Source organism: Triturus cristatus, chromosome 12 (genome assembly GCF_964204655.1).
Source record: "Triturus cristatus chromosome 12, aTriCri1.1, whole genome shotgun sequence".
Taxonomy (NCBI): Eukaryota; Metazoa; Chordata; class Amphibia; order Caudata; family Salamandridae; genus Triturus; species Triturus cristatus.
Window position 1 is genome coordinate 682,599,102 of NC_140595.1, and position 20,511 is coordinate 682,619,612.

General features: G+C 45.7%; 1 protein-coding gene across 5 annotated transcripts in view; it reads right to left on the bottom strand.

Annotated features, from left to right (window-relative positions):
• Nucleotides 1-20,511, bottom strand: part of CMIP (c-Maf inducing protein) — a 453,793-nt gene that overhangs the window by 200,910 nt on the left and 232,372 nt on the right. For all 5 annotated transcript variants that reach the window (XM_085638216.1, XM_085638214.1, XM_085638213.1 and 2 more), the window contains exon 3: nt 14,767-14,817. In XM_085638216.1, the coding sequence (XP_085494342.1) occupies nt 14,767-14,817 (51 nt within the window). The remainder of the gene's footprint in view (nt 1-14,766; nt 14,818-20,511) is intronic.

Consider the following 20,511-nt stretch of genomic DNA (forward strand, 5'->3'; position numbering starts at 1 on the left):
ACCCAATTTACTAAATAAAGTAGACAGGGTTTAGTGTCAGAAAACTGCTCCCTTTTGAAGTAGGCGCAAAGAAAGAGAAATGCTTTCATTTCTTCTTTTTCCAACTTTGTATGTGCGCTGGACTGTAAAGCACACATACAAAGAGGGAAAAGGGCTACAGTTAATCTAAGCATGGTATTTTGTACTGGAAGGGTACCCTAACAGTACAAAACCTATGCTAGACTCAATGAGACACCATAGCAGCATGGCGCAAAAGCTGTCTCTGTGGCACCCGGCAGCAGATTTCAGTGCCGGCGCTATGAAGAGGGGAGGAGAGCGACATATTTTAGTGAATTTGGCGTTCTCCTCCTCTCGCCTTCTCAAGCAGTGCAGCATTTGCGGCTGCTGCACTGTGCTGAGTGAACAAATGGTAAATCTGCCCCCCCTAGTATGTTCTCTCACAGCTGAGAATGAGAAACTTCCAATGTCTAAAAGAGAGCTAGCCCGCTTTCCTTTGCTACTCCAGGCACAGCCTTTGCTACCCCTAGTCTCAAGGTAAGCTCTAGCAGGAATAGGAAATAAACAGAGCCGTAGTAGGCCTGCTTACATCTGTTGGCTCCACCCAGTGACCTTTTGCTAGCCACTCTTCAGCACAGAGGAGGGTGTTCGCTCAAGTGGGGTTATCAGAAGGTGACATTTTGGGTAATTAAAGTACATTCTAATGCGCTATACATACATTTTCTGCTCTTGTACCAGTGACCCAATAACTCGAGTTAAAGGCTTTATTTATTTTTAAATATGTGTTTTAGCAGTATTGAGGAACCTACTCAGCCACTGAAGATCTATTAAGCTGATCCTAAACGTACAATGTATTTCTGACTAGACAGCCACCACTGCCATTTGCAGGCCAGTTGGAAAAGACGGCAAAGTGATCATTACTCCCCAGGCCCTGCTCGAATGCTACAACATTGATAAATTTTAAAGCAAGCCCACCTTATTGATGAGTGAGGAGGCAGTTACCATCTAATACCACCAGAGGGCGCCAGATGCTCGTTCTGCCGTGTTTTAGGTTTCCATGCCTAACATTTTGGTTTAAGCTTTGAAGCCGGCTCTGGACCTCGGTCTATTGGGGCACCGCTTTAGTTTTCTGTCCCAGGCACCGCAAAAGCTCCTTTCAAAATTGACCATCGGAGGTGTTACGTTATCCACATTTGCGTTTTCTGCATTCGTAGGGCTTGATCTGTGCTTCCAAATATCAAGGTAACCCTAAACGCCCACTTAATATGCACAACGCCATATACATCTAAGAACAGACCTCAAGTAAAACAGGAATAATCCACACATTTAATCACCAAAATAGAAAAACTGTGCTTACTGGGGGCGCATATACGACTTTCACATGTGCATTAAGCAGTAAAGAATGCTTAGCAGTTTATGCAGCTTTGTGAATGTGCCCTCACCAGCAGCAGCCTCGGAAAAGTCTCGACTTTGCTCAGAACGTGGCACGATAAGAGAATAATTTGCAGAGCTCAAACACACAGATGTCCGTGCCACGACGACATGTGAAGGGCACATGCCAGCAGTGCATAAAAAAGTAAGGTTACCAGACGACTCCATGTTATTAAGGACGTAATGCTCCAGTTTTTGGCTAGGATTTTACAGATCATATTTTTCATATGTCTTCGTTCAACTTGATCATGAAGTGAACCAAGACTACAACTGCCAGCATGCATTAGGTTGCCGCACAACCTAAGATGGAGGCCCAGTGCCCTTGGTGAGACAGAGTCATCTGGTAGCCTTATGAACACATCAGTGCAACTAAGCACACATGCTGTGGGTTAATCCCAAAAGTGATTTTCCCCAACCCTAGCACCAATTATTTTAGTGAAGTCATAGTCTGCAGAACAGGCTCAGCGTGGCGTGTCTGGTAGACATTTTAATACAAATCTGTTCACACCAGCAAACTGGACTAACTAGCTGAACACATTTCTTCTCTGGAGGTGCCATGTCACCCGTGCAACCCCTGATGAAACCATGGATATGAGAAGTCAAGGTAAAGATAAACAAGAAAGGCCTTCTCCTCCTACACCCTCAAACTCTGGAACCATCTCCTCTACCATCAGAGGCCACCCTCTCACTCCTGACTTTCAGACTGAACCAAAGCTCAACTCCTCTTGTCTCACCCCATCAGTACCTCCCACTGGGTCATTCTGTAGCTCTTATAAAGTTCCTCCCTTCACTCAGGTGAACTCCTCCCCCCCCCCGCCCCCGCCTGCAGTCCTTTGATGCAATAATCGCCCGCTCCTTCCGTTTCCAACATCACAACAGCAAACTGGCACCAATGGCAAACGTTCATCTGAACCAACTAATCCTGAAGGACCTTCACAGGCTTCCATTAGAAGATAGAATCAAATTAAAATGTTGCTGTTTACCGTATCAAGCACTCCACCTAGACAAACTCCGTTACCTATCAGATCTGCTAAAAAACTATGGTGGTGCAAGAGAATCTCGCCAAAAGGACTTTCGCACTTCGGGACCCTCGAAATTCTGAATGACTGGGCTCCAGAGTCATGTCTACAACTTGAAACACCCTCCTGGTACTTTTAAGAATAACTCCCGATACTCTTTACTTTCATAAAAGACTCAAGGCTCGTCCTTCAACAGGATACCTGAACTAAGAGATCCCTAGAGAAAGCTACTCTCCTCTGGGAACCAGGTTCACCCAACATTACACGGTCCAAGTTGGCGGGCTTTCGATGGCTCCTTACAACACAAGATTCCCCTATTTATCTTTCCAACACCCACTCTATCTTTCATTTCTGCTCTCCCCTCGACTGTTAGTGTATTGGCATGCTGTGCTATGTACACTTATCAAGTATAAACAGTTAGTGCTACATGTAAAGTGCTACAATGCCAACTAGTGAAGTTGGCACTATTGAAAAACAATGTACATAAAAATAAATAGAAATGCTGGGTCAGGAAGTCGGACATATTCATTGTTTTAGGTTAAGGACTCTGGTTCTGTTGGCTCTTGAGGGTTGGATCATGCAATCTTAGTACCTCAAATAAACAAATAAATCAGCAAACAAATAAATACATTGATGCTCAATTAAAGCCCCTTATGTTGTCTCAGCACCATGTAGGTCCAACTTATATTTATTAGATGCGGTTTACAAAAGTAATATGCTAGCATTCCCAGCCTGACCCCAAAGAGGATTGTCCTTCTGCCCCTAACAGATATCGCTCTACAGGCTGCACCTACCACCACCCCACTCCAGACCTGAAATGTGTTCATCAACAAAGGTGAGGTATCACATTTAACCGTGAAATCCACCTTTAAAGATGCTGTGAATTCCAACAGCGGAACCCCTCTTTATTCCCGTTCCTCCAAAGCTTAACGACTGTATAACAACCCCGTGCTGAGCATAGCCAACAGTAACATTAAATGTCTATTTATTCATTATAGATTGATTTCCCTCCATAATAACAATAGTGCTTATTGCCCTTGTGAAGGGAGCTCTTGAAATCAACCCCAGAAAATTAAAGTTTGAGACAGTCCATCAGAGATTCTAGATGCTCTTGGTTTGGACCCTCAATGAGTGGGTTCTCCGAAGAAACCCTGTAAGACGTCAGACCACCAGATGTGTGCGATGCCACGTCAACCTCTGTAATATCTTACCATTCGCACAAGCCCAGACTGTCCAGCACTAACCTCGTTCCCCAATATCGGGTCCTTGTAGAGTCAGGCTATGGGGGGCAATCATTAACCTTCACAGACTTGAGTCACTGCAGAATCATAGAAGGGTGCTTCTGATTGGCCCATGACCTACAGTTGAGATCTACGTCTGATTTGGCCAGAATTGGTGTCTTCTTTCTGATGGGCAAGCAATGGGGTCTGCTCTGGGACATTCTGGCTTCTTCGTCTGACATCTTCTGTGCTGTGTAACTTGTGGCGGGATGAAATAAATGGTAATGGCTCATACCACACCACTGATACACAAGGCTCATACAGCCAATCGAACACATTTTATTCATTCAACACAATAAATATGAAGCAGCTTTTAAATGTGACATCTAGCATTCAATCGCACTGACACAGCACCATTGAATCCGGCCAATGACAACCCTTAGAACAGCTCACAAAGGATGCCCCGACTTCCTGGAGCGCTCAAAGCCCACACAAAGAGTAGGACAGTCCCATGCAACTGTTGGCAACACGATGGGGCCCATACAACACAGATACACCACATACTTGAGTCAAGCACATCACTGTTCTCCAAGCTACAACACACACATTCCTACAACAGAATGCGCAGACGGAACCCTTGTCATGGACCCAGCCCTACTCAAATATTCACCTAACTGGCTATGAAGGAGCCCACCAGGATGTGCTTTACTTAGGTACCCACCACAGGAGCCTGACAATGGGCATGTGTACAGAACAAGAAAACATGTAATTGAACTGGGACTGCCCTCTGGACCCATCCGTCCAACCCACAACTCACAAAGGCTGACACAATCACGTGACAACGGCGCTGCACTGACAACCATCTCCACAAATCAAATCAGACTCTAGTCTGTGATGGATACCTCTGAACTGTTTTGACACGCCATCCAAGAACCATAACAAGAGATTGTGAGCTTCATACACGACAAAACATGATGATAACAACTTAACCAGTGTGCGACTACTGCAGGTGTCCCACTGCCTCTACTGCAGCCCACATGTCCACAACACCCTACTGAATGCTTGTGGCAAAAAAGGCTGACTTGGTGACTGCAACACTGTGTCCATCAGCCACATTATGGCTTGCACTACATTGTTGGTGAGAAATACCATCAGTAATTGGTGCTACTTTCAATTACCACCGTGCTGCAACAGATAAACTATGTTGAAAAGAATCCTTGACAAAGCCCACAGAATTTGATTTTGTATTGTGCGTAGCCATGGAGGCACACATCATACGGAGACTTATGAACTGATACAAGCACACAGGAAGAAAGGACTTGACACTTAGAGGCTTCCATGTGCACACAGACCAATCCAGGTACAGATACTGGCACACAGACAGCACGCACGTAGGCTCCCATGTAGACAAAACTCAGAAACATGCATACCCACGCAGTAGCGACGTGGCTGCCAGTGAAGTGCAGCTCTTCTGCAGTTCTGGAATTTAACCGATCACCATTTTGCATGGTAAGAGTTTAAGGCTAGTTATAATAAATAAAATAAAAACATATACATAACCATGTCCCACTTTCCAAAGCTCAAAAGGTGTTGCGCATGGCAGAGGTCATGTGGCAGATATGTCCACAGACCAATGCTTCTATGGACGGATAGTTAGAAAACAAAACACATGCATTTTGTCTTTATGAGAATAACAATTTGACTTGATTTTGTTGCTTATAAGGGACTCAATAGGTTTCCTACGTTGAAAAATTACTCGCTGGAGTAAAATATTGTTTTTAAAATACCGTTTATATTTTTTTTAAAGTATTTTTGCTTGCTTTTTGCCACATTTAAATCTTCTAAATAGTAGGTGTTTGACAGTTCTCAATTTATTGACATTCAAAGAATAAAAGGCTGAATTGAGCCTTTCGTAATTCAAAATCTTGACGTATAGGTCACACCAAATCTCAGTGAGCCTTTCAATTAATAAGTTATCTTGTCAAACTTTTCTTTGAATATTTTAGAGGGCCACTTTCTTATAAAATCTATATCTTATGAAGTAGAAGAATATTGGTAATGAGAATAAGCAGGCCTGTGTTTATAGTCCACTGGAGAAAACGGGTCCCATAAAAAAACAAGCATTTGCAATGCAATAGGTCTCGCATTTACGCAAGTTTAAGCTATTGGCATTGTAAATGAAAATGCCTTTTTTTTAAAAAGGCATTGTCATTTACAATACCAATAGCTTAAACTCGTGTAAATGCGAGACCTATTGCATTGCAAAGGCTTGTTTTAAAAAGCATCAATATTTGAAAATAACACGTAAAACATATGCAACATACATGCATCTTCTGTTCATGTGAGTTAAGGCCTACATCATCTTCATTGGCTTTTGGCTAGATGTGCGCTATAGAAATACTACATACATAAATACACACATACAGATGTACATACAAACATACCTACAGACATACATACACACAGACATAACTAAATACATAGAGAGACCTTCATACTTACAGACATACCTACATACATAGACATACATACCTACCTACATACACATATACAGACATACATAGACATACCTACATACATACACATACATACTGACAGACATACCTACAGACAGACATACCTACATACATACATACAGACCTATATACATAGACACATACATACAGACATACCTACATACATACCTACATACAGACATACATACATACAGACATACCTAAATATATATATACAGACATACACACATACAGACATACCTACATACATACAGACATACCTACATACATACACACATACATACATACAGACATACATACAAACAAACATACATACAGACATACATACAGACAGACATACCTGCATACACACAAAAACCAGTAGATAGGGTTGTCTCCAGTAGAGGTAGAGTTGTTTTTGGTAGCTGGGTGGTCAGGATTCCTATTGTAAACAGGGGCCTGAAGATTGAAGGCTTGAATTTTGTAACTCAGTCAGCCTTTCATTCTTTTAGGGCATCAAGATGAGCACTGCGGAGGGCTGCGAGTGGCGCAGTAATCCCGATGTTACTGTTCATGAGAGATACCGTCTGCATTGAGATTGCCACTCATGGGGAGATATCACGACTTGAAGTTGAGAGGTTTATCTGCGCAAAGAATCGAAAACGTCCGGGTGAAAAAACATCTGAGAAACATACGGGAATCGGACGGGCTAGTTTCGTAATATTCTGAATTCTCACAACAAAGTGATAATTATACCGAGGGTTTTGGTCCTTCCAGGCGCTAGAATGTACACTAAACTCTCGTATCACCAGTAAGCCGTCCCAAGTTGGAAAACGCCTTTTAACATTGCTATTAAACTGCAAGAGTCTGCTAACACGAGGTAGTAATGACTAGTAAAGCAAAGCCGGCACGATACGGACATCCGCGCCTTACTGCCCAGCGAAGACACGGACAATGTCCTCTTCTTTTCTGTGCTGGCAGCTGCCCCCCCTCCACCCTCTTTCTATTATTCCCTCTCTTTCTGTCTTGCTCCTCACTTACTGAAAACCGTGACTTCTTTCATTTAGTTGCTTCCCTGTGAAATGGATCCAAAAAACAACAAGCTCTCTCCGTGGAGCCGCGGGGGACGGAAAGTGAAAGCATGCGATGCGCTTGTGAGCGCGCGGTGGGAGCCAGAGACGAGACGCCATGCGGGCGCACCGGTGGGAGCATGTGAAGCAGAGGAGACACCATGCTCTTGCACATCGGATGTCCTTGCGCGCACATGGTTTGTCTCCCTTTGCTAGGAAAAGCCACAACAATAGAGTCTCACCAAGCAAAGCAGCTGCACTGCGTTCGCTAGGCGAGACCTAAAAATTCAGTGGGATCATGAGGTATATGTATTATAGATAGTGAGTCGGTCCAGTGATGCTGCTTCTGAAACACGGGCGGTTACTGCAAATGTCGGACTCCAATGCTGTCTGTTAAGGCAATAATACCGGCTCATAGTACCAACATGAAAACTAACTGCTGCTGTGTTCGCCAGGGAAATCAGCCACAAAGCCGGCAATCCCACATAGTGTGCACAAGTACCATATTGTTGGATCTCGGAAAGAGTTTGGCATGAATGAATACCCCAAGCAACAGTTATGAAGCTAAGGCTAACAATGATGTCTCCACTGATTACAAAAGTTCGAATGGATCCAACATTTCATCCCTTCACTTCAGTCACCACTGGAGGACATTGTATCTTAAAACATCATCTGTAAATGGATGCAAACCATTTATGCAACAAATTAACACCACCTGGAATGCAACAGATCACCTAACAGTAATATCACTAATAGTTCCATATACAGATCACATCAACATTGGCCTCACCATAAAACAAATTGGCAAACTACAAAGAATCCAGACGGCAACAGCTAGACAACTCCTTTAACTAAGCAGACAAGACTGCAAAACCACCAATCTCTAATCATTACACTGGCTGCCAGTGGCAAGAAGAATAGCCTTAAAATCTCTCTGCATTGCACACCAGGTGATCCAAGGGATAGGATCAATCTTATTACAAATCAAACTTGGATTGTATAGCTAAAGGAAAACCCTCAGATTGAGAATGGCCGCACTCCTAACAGCTCCACTGTAACAAACAACCTTCAAAAGCGGCAACTCCTTAATTGGGACATGCAAGCTTTGGACGATACTACCAAAGAGACTAAGACCATCAACAAACACTAAGAATTCAGAAGACAGAAACAAAAACCAGGACCTCAGACTGTCACCCTGACCGTGTGTATATGCAGACTGTGGACCTATCCGTGCATTACTTTTGCTCACAACCACGTGTGTGAGACATGCTTACAAGTCCTGGTTCTAAGTATGGGGCTCTCGTATTACACCACCAGTAAAAACACTTCACCTAACATCTACCTCTCATCTATACACCACAGAAGTATATACTAAATAAATGAGTTTCAAGAAAGAGCTCTAGAGCAATGACAGTTGGTAGGAAAGTGCTGAAAAATACTACAATAAAAAAAAGGATGCAGTACATAAGATGTTTTGTTTAAATTCTATCTTTCTCAAAGCGGTATGTGGTCTGTACAATAAGTACCAATATACCCTGTTCGGAATCTAAATTCTTGTCTGTGGTCAGACCATGGTATCCATCTGTACAAATGGGTATACGCTATGTTTATTAAAATAAAGTATGATGTTCCTTACTATTGGCGTTTTGCCTTCTGCTTGATCAGTTACTAAAAGCTTTTTGAAAGACTCGTTCTAAGATGTTTGTAAGCTTGTTTCTTACCTGGACTGTCCTCCATTTTATGAGCTGCATTCAAGACATGAAACAGAACTCTGGGTGCCATCGGTAGACCAGTTACATCATCAAAACGTGCAAAGTTAAAAGTGCATTTAATTTTTGGTTAAAATTCAAAAGCAAATATACCTCTCGAGTCTGCACCTGTGCTCCCTCAACAATCCGTGCACAGTACTACCCATGCTCCTGTCATGTTATTTCCTGTTTGAAAGACTGAAGGCAATTCACAAAATGGAGCACAACTTGAACATATCCCCCACCCCCCTCCCCATTAACTTGCATTGAAGTGAAATAATTGTTAGGCAAGAGATCCTTACAATTAGGCAATCTGAGTCGCCCACCTGAATCAGGCATGTTGGCATGCAGTCAAAGAGCAAAAATAAAGTGTTAGGAAAGGGTTTTTAAAATTTTAATTGAAATGCAACCAAAGATAAAACTGTTCTATAAAGGGAGAACATCCTTAAATTAGATAAAAGTATATTTTCTCTTTAATTCCATGTACCCAAGCAAACTGCCATAACTGTTTATACGAATGACCGCCTATGATCAGTTCCCTTCCCAGCACTCAGAGCCACAGAGCACCGAGTTTATTTCAATGTACAGCGGGTTACTAATCAGTCTGCTGGGATACAAAGAACCTAAGCGGGTCTATCCAGACTGGGCTATTGGTCAAAACCACTGGCAAACCGCAAGGGCCCAGGACCTAGCTGTGGCCCCCAGGAAACATCACAAGGACCAATTCACCCTAATGTTAGAGGTTCTGCACGGACTACCGATAAAAGCAAAGCCATCGTGAGCAAAGACCCCATGACATTGCAAGGGAGCACTCCCATGTCTTCTATCTAATCTGTTGTAGAAGGACTAGCTGACCATAGGTCTACGGTCAGCCGCCAACACCTGCTTGCCAACCTACTGATGAAATTCAAGTGGGCAGAGACTGTGCCAGCGTCTGGACATCCCTTCATCTCCATCTTGGTCTTGAAGAAGGCCGTTCAAAAGTCCTGTGCGTCCTGACCAACTGCCTTTCTCTCACCCCCTACGGCCCAAACACATCACAAAGATTTTGCCAAGACCAACCACAGGATCATGCACCCTCGAATAAAGAACAGGTCTCTCTGAACCCTGCCCTTCCTTTAGTGCTTCGAAGCAGTTATGGAGTTGTTAACTAAAGCAGACCCCTAAGCAACAGCCTTGGACAAAGCTTCCAGCCACATATATCTTTAAAAAAGTACTGCTCTGAATTACCTCGTGGTAATGTACAAGGTCTTTGGGACTACAGAGGGCAGAGCAAGTTATTGTTTATATTAATTAGTCATAAAATATGGTACTACATGAGCCTTTGAATAGTGCAGCAAAACACGAACAGTGATAACCAGCAGGGCTCCATGACCCATGACACTGTACAGAGAAAGAAAATCCATCAAGCAGAGGACCACAAGCTGTGATGCAGTGCAAGGCAGCATGAGCTGTGATGCAGTGCTTGGCAGCATGAGCTGTGATGCGGTGCACGGCAGCATGAGCTGTGATGTGGTGCACGGCAGCATGAGCTGTGATGTGGTGCTCGGCAGCATGAGCTGAAATGTGGTGCTCGGCAGCATGAGCTGAAATGTGGTGCTCGGCAGCATGAGCTGAAATGTGGTGCTCGGCAGCATGAGCTGAAATGTGGTGCTCGGCAGCATGAGCTGAAATGTGGTGCTCGGCAGCATGAGCTGAAATGTGGTGCTCGGCAGCATGAGCTGAAATGTGGTGCTCGGCAGCATGAGCTGAAATGTGGTGCTCGGCAGCATGACCTGAAATGTGGTGCTCGGCAGCATGAGCTGTGGTGCAGTGCTTGGCAGCATGAGCTGTGGTGCAGTGCTTGGCAGCATGAGCTGTGGTGCAGTGCTTGGCAGCATGAGCTGTGGTGCAGTGCTTGGCAGCATGAGCTGTGGTGCAGTGCTTGGCAGCATGAGCTGTGGTGCAGTGCTTGGCAGCATGTGACGCAGTGCTCGGCAGCATGAGCTGTGACGCAGTGCTTAGTGCGAGTTGTGACGCAGTGCTCGGCATCACGAGCTGTGGTGCAGTGCTAGGCAGCATGAGCTGTGGTGCAGTGCTAGGCAGCATGAGCTGTGATATGGTGCTTGGCAGCACATGGTGCTCGGCAGCATGAGTGGTGATATGGTGCTTGGCAGCATGAGCTGTGTCAGTGCTTAGCGTGAGCTGTGACACGGTGATCGGCATCACGAGCTCTGGTACAGTGCTAGGCAGCATGAGCTGTGGTGCAGTGCTTGGCAGCATGAGCGGTGATATGGTGCTTGGCAGCACGCGGTGCTCGGCAGCATGAGCTGTGGCGCAGTGCTCGGCAGCATGAGCTGTGATATGGTGCTTGGCAGCACGTGGTGCTTGGCAGCATGAGCTGTGATATGGTGCTTGGCAGCACGTGGTGCTCGGCAACATGAGCTGTGACACAGTGTTCGGCAGCATGAGCTGTGGCACGGTGCTTGGCAGCATGAGCTGTGACAGTGCTTAGCGTGAGCTGTGACACGGTGCTCGGCATCACGAGCTCTGGTACAGTGCTAGGCAGCATGAGCTGTGGTGCAGTGCTTGGCAGCTTGAGCGATGATATGGTGCTTGGCAGCACGTGGTGCTCGGCAGCATGAGCTGTGACGCAGTGCTCGGCAGCATGAGCTGTGACGCAGTGCTCGGCAGCATGAGCTGTGATGCGTTGCTCAGCAGCATGAGCTGTGATATGGTACTTGGAAGCATGAGCTGTGACGCTGCGCTTAGCAGCATGAACTGTGACGTGGTGCTAGGCAGCATGATTTGTGATGTGGTGCCCAGCAGCATGAGCTGTGATGTGTTGCTTGGCAGCACGAGGTGTGATGCAGTGCTTGGCAGCACGAGGTGTGATGCGGTGCTTGGCAGCACGAGGTGTGATGCGGTGCTTGGCAGCACGAGGTGTGATGCGGTGCTTGGCAGCACGAGGTGTGATGCGGTGCTTGGCAGCACGAGGTGTGATGCGGTGCTTGGCAGCACGAGGTGTGATGCGGTGCTTGGCAGCACGAGGTGTGATGCGGTGCTTGGCAGCACGAGGTGTGATGCGGTGCTTGGCAGCATGAGCTGTGATGTGGTACTTGGCAGCATGAGTTGTGATGCCGTGCTCGGCAGCATGAGCTTTGATATGGTGCTTGGCAGTGCAAGCTGTGATACGGTGCTTGGCAGGTGTACAGTGCTTGGCAGATGAGCTGGGATGCAGAGCTTGGCAGCATGAGCTGAGGTACAGTGCTTGGCAGCATGTGTTGTGTAGAAGAGCTTGGCAGCACACGCTGTTTTGCAGTACTTGGAGCACACGCTGTGGAATGCTTTGGTGTGCTGTGGTACAGTGCTTGGCAGCACGAGCTGTGGTGCAGTGTTTGGCAGGAAGTGCTGTGGTGCAGTGCTTTGGCAGCAAGTGCTGTGGTGCAGTGCTTTGGCAGCATGAGCTGTGATATCATGCATGATACCCGGAACACAGATGCACCAAACATAAGCTGTAATAAAGCGTATAGCAGCAGGAGCTGCAATAAAGGGCATGGCAGCATGAATGAACTGGTTAGCTAAAGCACCAAGCAGCAGTTGTGATATTGTGCAAAGCAGTATGAGCTCCAGTACTTTGCATAGCAACAGGAGCTGCAGTACAGTGCTTAATAGCATAAGCTGTGACAGTGCATAGCAGCATAAGCTCCATCAGTGGCTCCTCCACTAAGGTGAAGGAATGTCGCCCCACTGCTTTTGAGCAGAACAAAATTAAAAATAAAATGATAATAACACTAAGGGTCTATGACCTTTGAGGGCCTAACTGAGGCACTCACACCAATCATAGAGCTGCTCTCATGCTGGGTAATACCAGCATAAGAGCAGTGTCTGGGTTGGTGTAGGGGACCCTGTGGCATGCCGGGAGTCGAGGAGCAGAGGCCGGAGGAGCACCCGCGCTGGAGAATGCAGGAAAGCATTATTTTTTTGTTCTCATTAATTTCCACCTGCACAGCTACTCTGCGCTGGGCTCTCCCCAAGCCTCACCCACTGCTCTCCCCATTCTGCCCTACCACTTAAATGCCATAGCAACCGACACTGAATACCATACATTATACCAGGACCTCTGATGCAGCCAGCATGAGCAGTTATACAGGGGATGGCAGCATCAGCTGAGATACAAGGCTTTCCATAATCCTGAAAATCTTGGATAATCATCAGGTAGGTGGCATCCGCCCACCCTGTGGGTTCTCTGTGCAGGCCTTGATGGCTGGAGGATGGCTGTCCACATCTGCAGTATCAGCAGAATTTAACACCACTCATTAGATCATCCTCCAAAGCCATGGCTAGTCCACTGGGCTGGGAAGTTTGGTATAGGTGGCTTTGAATCCGTCCTTACAGAAAGGACCCCGCCTGCATCCCTCCACCCTTTTACATCTAACGCCAGCTCCCTCGCTTGCAAGGTCCCCTGGAATCACCCTTCTCACCTTAATAGCAGCTATGGTGAGACGCGGACACTCCTTGTTTAGACTTGGGACGTGGCTTTTAATTATATGTCACCGACACAGAGCTCCCTCTGTTGCCAGATGTGCGGGTTGGAAGAGGTGGCATCTAATTATCAGTGGAATATTATTCGGTTGTGGGACTGGATGGCATAACCTGGCTCAGCTATCCTCAGATGTGTGAGGGAGGTCCTCTGACGTACTCAGCCTTATGCAGCAGCCAAAACTACTGAAGGAGCTAAAAAGGTTTGGGGTTGAAGAGGGATGGCGATCTTTACTGGAATGCCCAGGTTGCAGATGTGTTAACAGAAGGTTTTTTCATCTGAAATGGACACCAACATGTCACACCATCAACATTAAGATCTCCACCAATAAAGCACTGTTTGAGTAAAAGTGGACTATGTGAGCCCCTTGTATCTGGGAACACCGGTTCTCCAGACAGCATGTAAATCACAGTGCACCCATTGTTCTAGTCATAGGAGCACTGGCTGTCTGGCTGATTACGAGTTTGATAGACAGGTTACTCCATCACAAAGGTGATGGATATCCCGCCCGCCATATTATGAGTTCCATTAAATCGAATGGAACATAATGGAACTCCTAATACGGCAGACGGGATATCCTTTACTTTTGTGGTGGAGTAACCTGACATCCAAACTCATAATCGTGCCCCAAGTCAATATCAACCTCATCTGTGTGCTGTGCATACATGTGGTGCACACGATGCCTTAGGAAAAATCCTCACATGCTATTGGTTCATGTTGGCACCCATTCCTGACTTTGTCCCAGTGGAAATGCAAATAATGCGTGAAAGTGATCTTTGTGCATGTGCTTATGAATGGTAATCCCCTCCGCTTCCAGTTTTGCATGTGCCATCTCCTACACATAACAGCTGCACAGCTCCTCGCAGCTCTGAGGTACACAGCCTCAGAGCTTAGAATCAGGCTTCAGAAGCAAACCTCACACACTCATTGACCTGCAAAGATCTCTGATGTTAAATCCTAAGAGCAATCATGGAGTTGTTCTCCTGTCCAGATTCATACTGAAAATAAAAGACACATCAAAAATATAAATACCTAAATGGAGGCAATATTAACCCTTTCCCATTAAATCTGCTTGCTAAACTTTAGCTTAAGTGGTTCAACTGACCGCTCGACCCCGGGTGCAGTGTTGACAACCAGGCTCGAACTTGCTCCCTCGAGTGTCAATTGACTGCCATTATTCTTTGATCATACAGAACTCTGCCGATATTACCAATATGGATGCGGTTAGTTTTATGTAAAGAAGGAAAGTAAACATGAATCATACCTTCCACTGGAGAGAATGAAACCACTGGTCCCTCAGGTAACTGTTCGCAGCCTGCAGAGAGAACAGAAAGATCTGTTAGAAGGTGTGCAAGGGTTAAAGAGACAGATGTGTGCATCCTTTGGGAAAGTCACCAGTGCATGTGTGCAAAACAATGTCATCCAGGACAAGAAGGTGAGGAATGGAGGACCAAGAGGGGCAAAGGATGGGTTACTCGCACAGCATAGGACACTCACTGGAATGTTATTCAATAACGTAGTGTTTTCCCTCAGCGCAGTGTTCCTCACTCAGCACACCATTATTCATTCACCACAGTCACCCTAGTGATGCAAACTCAAAGCGTAAGGGACAGCCATCAAGCTTTCAGTGTGCATACTCAAGAGAGCCGGTCAGGAGTGAAGGGGAATGGTGAGGGCAGATCACCTCAGACTGCACCGCAGAGCACACACTCCAAACGCTTGCTCCATTGCAGACACGCTCAACGTCATTTGCAGCATCCACTTGACCTTACACATAGTTATAATAGAGTTATAAGTTGCTACTGCAGTCCGGTGTCAGTGTTGCCTTTGTTCCGGATAGTAAATTTGTGATGACGGTGCAGTGAAAGGGAATGACATTCTGCAGGACATCAAAAAAGACCCCACTCTCATTGCAGTCACTGAACTCTTAGAACAAGAGCGATACCGAGATGTTCAACATATCAAGAAAGGACACAAGTACTGGTGTGTTTCTCAATGTGAATGATGAATTAGAGCATTGTCACAAAGATCGACTGTTAAGAGGCACCTGTCTTAATTCCTATGACTGTCCAACAAAATGGAATCCTGTAGTAGGGGTAACAAAATGGATGCTACATCAGAATGCATGGCTTTCGTTTCTGGATCAAATGTTTGAGAAAATGCTAAGTGGCCCTCTTGTGTCCAAATCTTGGACAGGGAATGACTCCTCAATATCTTCATAGGTCTCCCTTACTAGAAGGTGTTGGGACATAGTGTCGGTCGACTATTATCGGTCCACTGCTTCAGGTCTGCATCTGCTGGTAGCAAACAATGGATATTCCAGATATTCTGGGGGTATACCCGTCTCCAATACGGATGTTGAGGTTGTAATTCCTATAAAAACGTCGAATTTTCTCTACATGTGACATTCTGCAAACTGTGACATCTGAGAAAAGTTATGACACATAGTTCAGTGATTTGCAAAAATAAATTAGGTTCCATCTCTGCAAAATCATGCACTGGTGGCCCCCAGCAAATGGCATGGTGAACAATTTACAGCCAAATTGATGAAAACGTTAATTTTGGAGGCATTGTGAGAGACTCCGATGGACCATCAGGATGCCCCCGTGGGACCAAGAAGAAAACTCAACAGATCATACCTCAGTCAGCCCATCACAGCTCTATTTTGAATTTAAAATCAGGGACAGTATACAAGCAGAAAGAGTAACGTGGAGGACTATATACTGAATGGGGGAGGCAGCAGAAACCTCTTTCCACTGCTGCCCAAGAGGGCATGGTGATGACCAAATAGAAAGGCTCACACAAGGAGGACCCCACATTTGACCCTCACGCTGACATCATAACTGGTGATAAAGGGTCTATGCTCTCCACAGCAGCCCAAGGACCCATCATCGCATTGATCAGAAGGACCTGCAGAGGAAAAGATAACCAAGCAACAGTTTCCAAGGGACAGTTAGGAACATGATTATCCCTCACTAGGAATGAACTCCGCGGATCACATTTCTCCTTTGCATGAGTCATTTCAATATTAGGACCATTCTTCGCAGGGTCTGACATTCCTCCAACTCACCCTCGGTGTGAGCTCAGACCCAATGAGCGGTTCATTGCAGTCAAGGACTAAACATGTTTGCTAGTTAAACAGTGGGATGATGCAGTGTCACCCTAGTGACAATCATGCGTGTGTCAGGGGCTGAGACCAAACCCTTGGTGCGCATGCTCAGGAGACCAGGAGTCAGAAGCAAAGGGGCTGTGCAAAAGCATACCCTCTCAGGAAGACCTACAGCTCCAACTTCTTGCTCCAGCTCCAAGATTCTCCACATCATTTCCAGCATCCAGCTGACGTTGTGAGTAGTTTAAATAAAGTTACTCGCTCAAGGAAGTGCTAATAAGTCAGAGCAACAACATTTCCTCAGCGCTATTCATTCAGGATGGTAAGCGAATAACATCTGTTGGAATCATGCGGTGGCCAGAGTGGAGTAACATGCTAACAAACTCTACTTCTTGAGGATGACTGGATAACATCAATCAGACTTGCGGGACACTGATTAGCAGAGAGGGGCATGTAAACAAACTCAATACAACAATGACCAAAAAAACGCATTAATTGACAATCCAGGTAGAGAATAAAGTAAGTTCTTTTTAATCAGTCCTGCATCTCTAACAATCACAAACAATTGGCGTCTAGAATGTCTCTTTATCTTATGAAGTCTGATAGGAGTTTGTGTTGCATTGTCACATCATACACCGAATCGCCGATTTAAACCTTTTTTTAAAAAGAAATATTTAGGTCTATCCTGACAGTACCGTGGTCTAATGGCATACTGTTACAAATTCTTTTTCTATTTAACATATACAAAGAGTGTAATTTGGCTCTACTCAGAGGACTTTTTTTCTTTTCGCTTCACTCCATTGACTATTTGGTGCTTCACTCCACCTCCGAGTGCTTGCACTGAAATGCAAGAGTGACTATTTAATATTTCAAAAGTACACTAAATCACCAGATCGTAAATTCTTTATCAGGTGAATGCTTTATATAAGGCATTCAATATCTTTTTTTTTTCATTGCAGCAGGATATTTTTTTATATTTAATCCGGGATCAAAATGCAAGCCAAACATATTGGCTTTGCCAAAGCTCGTTTATCTTTCTATCTTGTCAGTACCTACACTACACATCCCCATCCCATTTCTCTTGTCCACCAGCTCCACTGTTTTCCTCCTCTTTATGCCTTAATCCTTTAAAACAATGCCATGAATATCTTCTACAGCTCCCTCCCCTTTTTACCTCAAGGTTAGGCCCTTTTTTAAATCCACAAAACACAGACTATGTTTATGTCTTCATGCTGTTTACAAGTCGTTTCCAGTGCTCTTTCAGTCTTCGTTTTCCTGCACATGAGCCTTGACCTCTATTGTTCTCTCGGTTTGTCAAACACACTAACTCCTGTCTCAAGCACAGCTACAAAATAAAATAAAGGAAAATAAAGGGAAATAAATACTCGAGTCGAATGATGGCATAGCAGTGGCTGGGAGGAGCATGCTAGCTAATTATTTATATGGTATGGATGAGCAGATAACATGAGCTGGAATGACGGGGTCCTATATGGAGAGAGGAGGATCATACGAATAGTCTTTGTATAAGGGGATGATATACAAGTAGCATCTGGAGTCATGGGGTACCGGTGGCCAGAGTGGACTCACAGTTAACAATACCTACAAGGGAGGATGACACAATAACATCAGTCGGGCTGGCTGGAGTGTATGTAATCTGAGCGGGGGAACACATTAAGGGGTCGGGAATCTATATTTTCCCTCAGATTAGACGTGACTACCCCTGTGAAATTCAACAGTACTTCAAGAGTAAATTGCACATGCTCAAAAAATCTATGAGTACTGAAACCAAAATCTTTACAGCGTAATGACAAGCACATGCCATCACTCACGATCGCAGTTGATGCTGAGTCAGCAAGAGGTGCCAACCAATTTCAGTGCGTGCCCTCTCTACGAGGAGTTGGCAAGAGCTTCTCTAAAGCGGATCCGAAAACTGCGCTATGAAAACACAAATGCACAATTGAAAAATAGACGTAAGCAATCCGGCGTGCGTCTGCTTACGCTTGACTGCTGGCTGCCGGGAAAGCGGCACTGAATATATGCACAGATTCTATTTTTTCCCCTTTCAAATAGAACTGCTAAAAATTCTCACACTGCAGCTAGGGCCTGCGCCATGACGGAACACTTCCAGCACTTCCGAAGGTCACAGCAAAAACGATAAAAACAGCCACAATTACGTAAATGCCGTGAGTGGTGCGCTCCCTGCCCTGGACGTGGGCAGAGCTCTGCTTTCCAGCTCGTCTCTGCTGCACATTCACCAACATGTGATGAGGGGGACTTGAGCCATCGTGGCTGCCGGGAATGCCCCCTGTGGGAAGAATAGCACAAGTCCGCCCCAGGCTGGCACCCTTGGGATAGGAGCTTATTTTCCAGAGGAGGTTGTGACCTTTAGGACACGAATATCGGGCTATACGCAGAAAAGAGCAGATCACGGAGGTGAGCCTATCTTTCCCTGCTGGGCTCACCTCAAAAGTTGAACACTCTCCCAGATCAGGCGCCAACTGGCCTGGTTCCGTCCCAGAGTTTACTGAACAGGAGGTTCACAATGTCACCTCCCAGCATTCCGCTGACGGGGAAGCCATTTTGTGATTCTTCCCCACATTCGTGAGCTGATTCCTGGACTGGATTCTAGCACTGGAATCAGGGCCGGTCCTAGGAACTTGCGAGGCCCCTCTAATTTGCATAAGATGTAATGTCAAAGGGAGTGATATCATAGGAAGAGTCAACTGAACATTCATTTTCTGACAGTGTTGAAGCAGCTTTGCAAGAAGTGGGTATCACGGAGATGGCTACCATTTGGGCAGCCAGTATTGCGGTTTGCTGGCAGCATAACCCCCACTTGTTAGTTTTAACACCACTATGTTTCGCTGCGTCCAGCGCGTCCCATCTGTAAAAGTAGCTTTAGAAGCCCCTCTGGGATTGAAGTCCTAATGAGGTATATTGCCAGTAAGAGGAATTGTCCAGTGGACTACAACCCCTAAGAGCGAGAAGTCCGAGTCTTCAATGCATGCGAGCCACTGGTGTCTGTACCGTTCTGGCAAGTGCCTACTAAACTGGGTATACCATCAGCGTGATGCCAGTGACAGTACCCATGCTCCTCTCCAGCAAAGGATGCCGCCGTAGTCATAAATAAAACAGGATATATAGGGCTCTATTGTGAATGTGTCACTAATCCAAGCCGAGTGCAGAGTGCTCATTTAAACCTGCTTCACAGGAAGGGCCTTTCTCAGCTGACTCAGACTATCGTACTTTATTTCCCTGTACCCTAGCCCCGGCCCTCAACTCCTCCCTGCTGCGCGAAAGTGGAGAGCGAAACCCCGGTACAGAGATGGTTGCTTTCTGGTGCTTCACAGACGATTGCCTCGGCTTTATTGCATGGTTGAGGCGCATGGGTTTACGGTGAGTGACAACCAGTTTGTGTACTAATAAGAGAACTCCAGTCCAACGCCCATGCACCTCTTCCTGCCTTACCTCTCCCATTTCTTCTATTCCTCTGGTCTTTCTCCATTCTCCTGTACCCTCCTTTCTCTTATTTCTTGCTCCTCCTCTCTCTCACATTATCCTTCCATCCTCTGAAGTTTTCTTCCTGCCCCCCAACAATGCGCTGACCTCCCTGCCCGCAGCCCAATTCACACCTCTACAACTCTGGTCAAATGACATTTTTTTCTTCCTTGCCTTAGCTCCATCATTCCTCCCTATTGTTCCCATAATCCACCATGCACTCCCCTGCTTTCCTAACTCCCCCCGCCCCCCCACCGCCTTCCACTCACCCTCAGCCCCTCCCGCTTTCTTTTTTTTAATCTTCGATCACTTGCTCCCTTCTTGCTACAAAGGATGCTTTTCTGCATCCACTCTTAAAGGCCCTATGCATTCTAAAATTCACGCACATGGTAAATCAGCAAG